We start from the raw sequence: 2,258 nt of genomic DNA, 5'->3' as shown, positions 1-2,258 counted from the left end.
GGAGGCTGAGGCAGGAGGATTGCTTGAGCCCAGGAGTTTGAGGTTGCTGTGAGCTAGGCTGATGCCACGGCACTCTAGCCTGGGCAACAGAGCAAGACTCTATCTCAAAAAAAAAATTCTGTAATCCCATTTTAGTACAGTCCATGACATTCTTCTCTCTTCATATTTACTTAGGTAACTTAATAAAAATGCATGCGACAGAAATGGAAAAGCCTCTGTCAGAGAAGCAGGAGAATTCGCCTTCGTTAAGGACTCAAGGAGAAGAAAAAAGGGCGATATCCGTCTCCAGACTGAGAGAGGCCTTTTCTCTTCGTCACACAGCAGAGAACAAGTCTGAGGACACGGAGATTCCTGAACCGAGACGGAGCTCTCCGAGGCAGAAGAGGAGTGTACCATTTTCCAGGGCTTCAGATCCCATCTCTGGCAGAGGCTTGCTGGGCTGTCCGGAAGAGGTGATGAGTTCCGGTAAGGGTCCCGGTGAGCACGTGGACAGAGCAGAAGTGGAGAGGGACTCGGGGCATGGCAGCACTTCAGCTGGCTCAGAGGGAGGGTTCAGCACCCCAGACACGGACAGTCACTGCAGCAGTGACTGTGCAGCCAGCTCCCAAGAAGACAGGTTTTCACAGGAAAATGTGGAATCCTGTGAGAAATTATCTGAAACTGACCATCGTTTTTCTGACATGGAAAGCCATTTAAACCAAGAAGATACTGGACATAAATTTAGAATTTTGCCTCAGCGAACTAATCTCTCATCCTCAAATGCAAAGCGTTTTAAAAAAGAAATTCCTTCAAATTCTGACATTCCTGAAGAGTTAGTTAATACTGAGAACATGTCAGCATCTCAGGTTGATGTAGCTGTTAAAATTAATAAGAAAATAGTGCCCCTTGACTTTTCACTGAGTTCTTTAGCTAAACGAATAAAGCAGTTACATCACCAACAACAGCAAAGTGCCGGTGAACAGAATTATAGGAAATTTAGGGCCAAGATTTGCCCTGGAGAAAATCAAGCAGCAGAAGATGAACTAAGAAAAGAGATAAGGTAAAATTTTTTCTTACGAGTGTTTTTGTCATGTTAGTGTTTGATCATTTTAAGTGAACCAGGGTCCAATCCTTAGTGACTCAGCGTCCGCTCCTCTGGGTGTCTTTTGCTCTATTCATTCTCACTCTGCTCTGACAGCATTGCTGCTTCTGTCTCGCATAAGGCTTGGTTATGGTCGTGCCTTGGCACCAGGATCGGTGCCTGGTTTCTGTTGCCCATCAGGACAGTCCTACCTGGGGGCTTCCCTGCGCCAGACTCAACGGGTCCGAGACGGACTCACCGACTTTTCTCCCACCCCTCTCCCCTTCTCATTGCTCCCTTTCTCAGATTCTAATGTTGGGCACGTATTGGTCACTAGCCTTGCCAGTGTATCCGTGGTGAGGTTTCTTCATCATCAACTTCTTTTCATTGCCTTTCATATCTATCACATTGATTTTCTTCAAAGAACTTTTTCACTGTGCTGTTCTGCGTGAAAACTTTCAAGGATTTTTCCTTAGATTTTTTTCAGTATGTGCTTTCTAGTTCAATCCAAATTAATCGATACCTTCGTGACCCTGATTTCGTCCCTTTTCCTGAAGGTTTTCAACCCATAGTCACTTCTCCTTGGGTCAAATTGATGTTTCAGTGGATATTGCTGTTTCCCGTTTTTCACTTTAATATGTATTAGAAAAAATTACAACTAGCACATCGTCAAACCTGTGATTTCAAGAAAATTGCCTAGAATAAGACTTTTTTTTTTTTTACCAAGAGAGTCAATTTAAGGAAAAATATTAATATTACAGGTAACAAAGAACATGGTAGCCAAATACCACTTTCTTCACCATAATCATGGACAACATTGTGGCTGTGTTTAATGCTGAATTTTCTTAAAATTTTTCTTATCTTTTTAAAACTTCTTGTGTATGTGTTTTGTGTCATCAATTGCTGAGACATGCTACGTGCTGCACACAATAAAACTTAATAATTAGATTGAACTTTTATAGCGCTTTTAGTCTGGACCACACAGGTTTGCCTAATTTAAACTATATTCTTCAACAATGAGTGTGACATACTCCCTTTGATATTCTAGTGCCTCGCAATTGAGAGAAGTTTATAGAAAATGCTTCCTTTAAAAAGTGTGGATTAGGCTGGGTGCGGTGGCTCATGCCTGTAATCCTAGCTCTCTGGGAGGCCGAGGTGGGCGGATTGTTTGAGCTCAGGAGTTCGAAACCAGCCTGAG

At 42.9% G+C, this 2,258-nt stretch overlaps 1 protein-coding gene across 1 annotated transcript in view; it reads left to right on the top strand.

The window, feature by feature from the left end:
- PMS2 (PMS2 postmeiotic segregation increased 2 (S. cerevisiae)) overlaps window positions 1–2,258 on the top strand; it is a 30,020-nt gene that overhangs the window by 14,617 nt on the left and 13,145 nt on the right. The window contains exon 10 of the mRNA XM_012638898.1: window positions 141–1,039. Coding sequence (XP_012494352.1) covers window positions 141–1,039 — 899 coding nt within the window. The remainder of the gene's footprint in view (window positions 1–140; window positions 1,040–2,258) is intronic.

The sequence above is a fragment of the Propithecus coquereli genome, unplaced genomic scaffold (genome assembly GCF_000956105.1).
Source record: "Propithecus coquereli isolate 6110/MARCELLA unplaced genomic scaffold, Pcoq_1.0 Scaffold137, whole genome shotgun sequence".
Lineage (NCBI taxonomy): Eukaryota > Metazoa > Chordata > Mammalia > Primates > Indriidae > Propithecus > Propithecus coquereli.
This window is presented reverse-complemented; position numbering and strand designations above follow the sequence as displayed.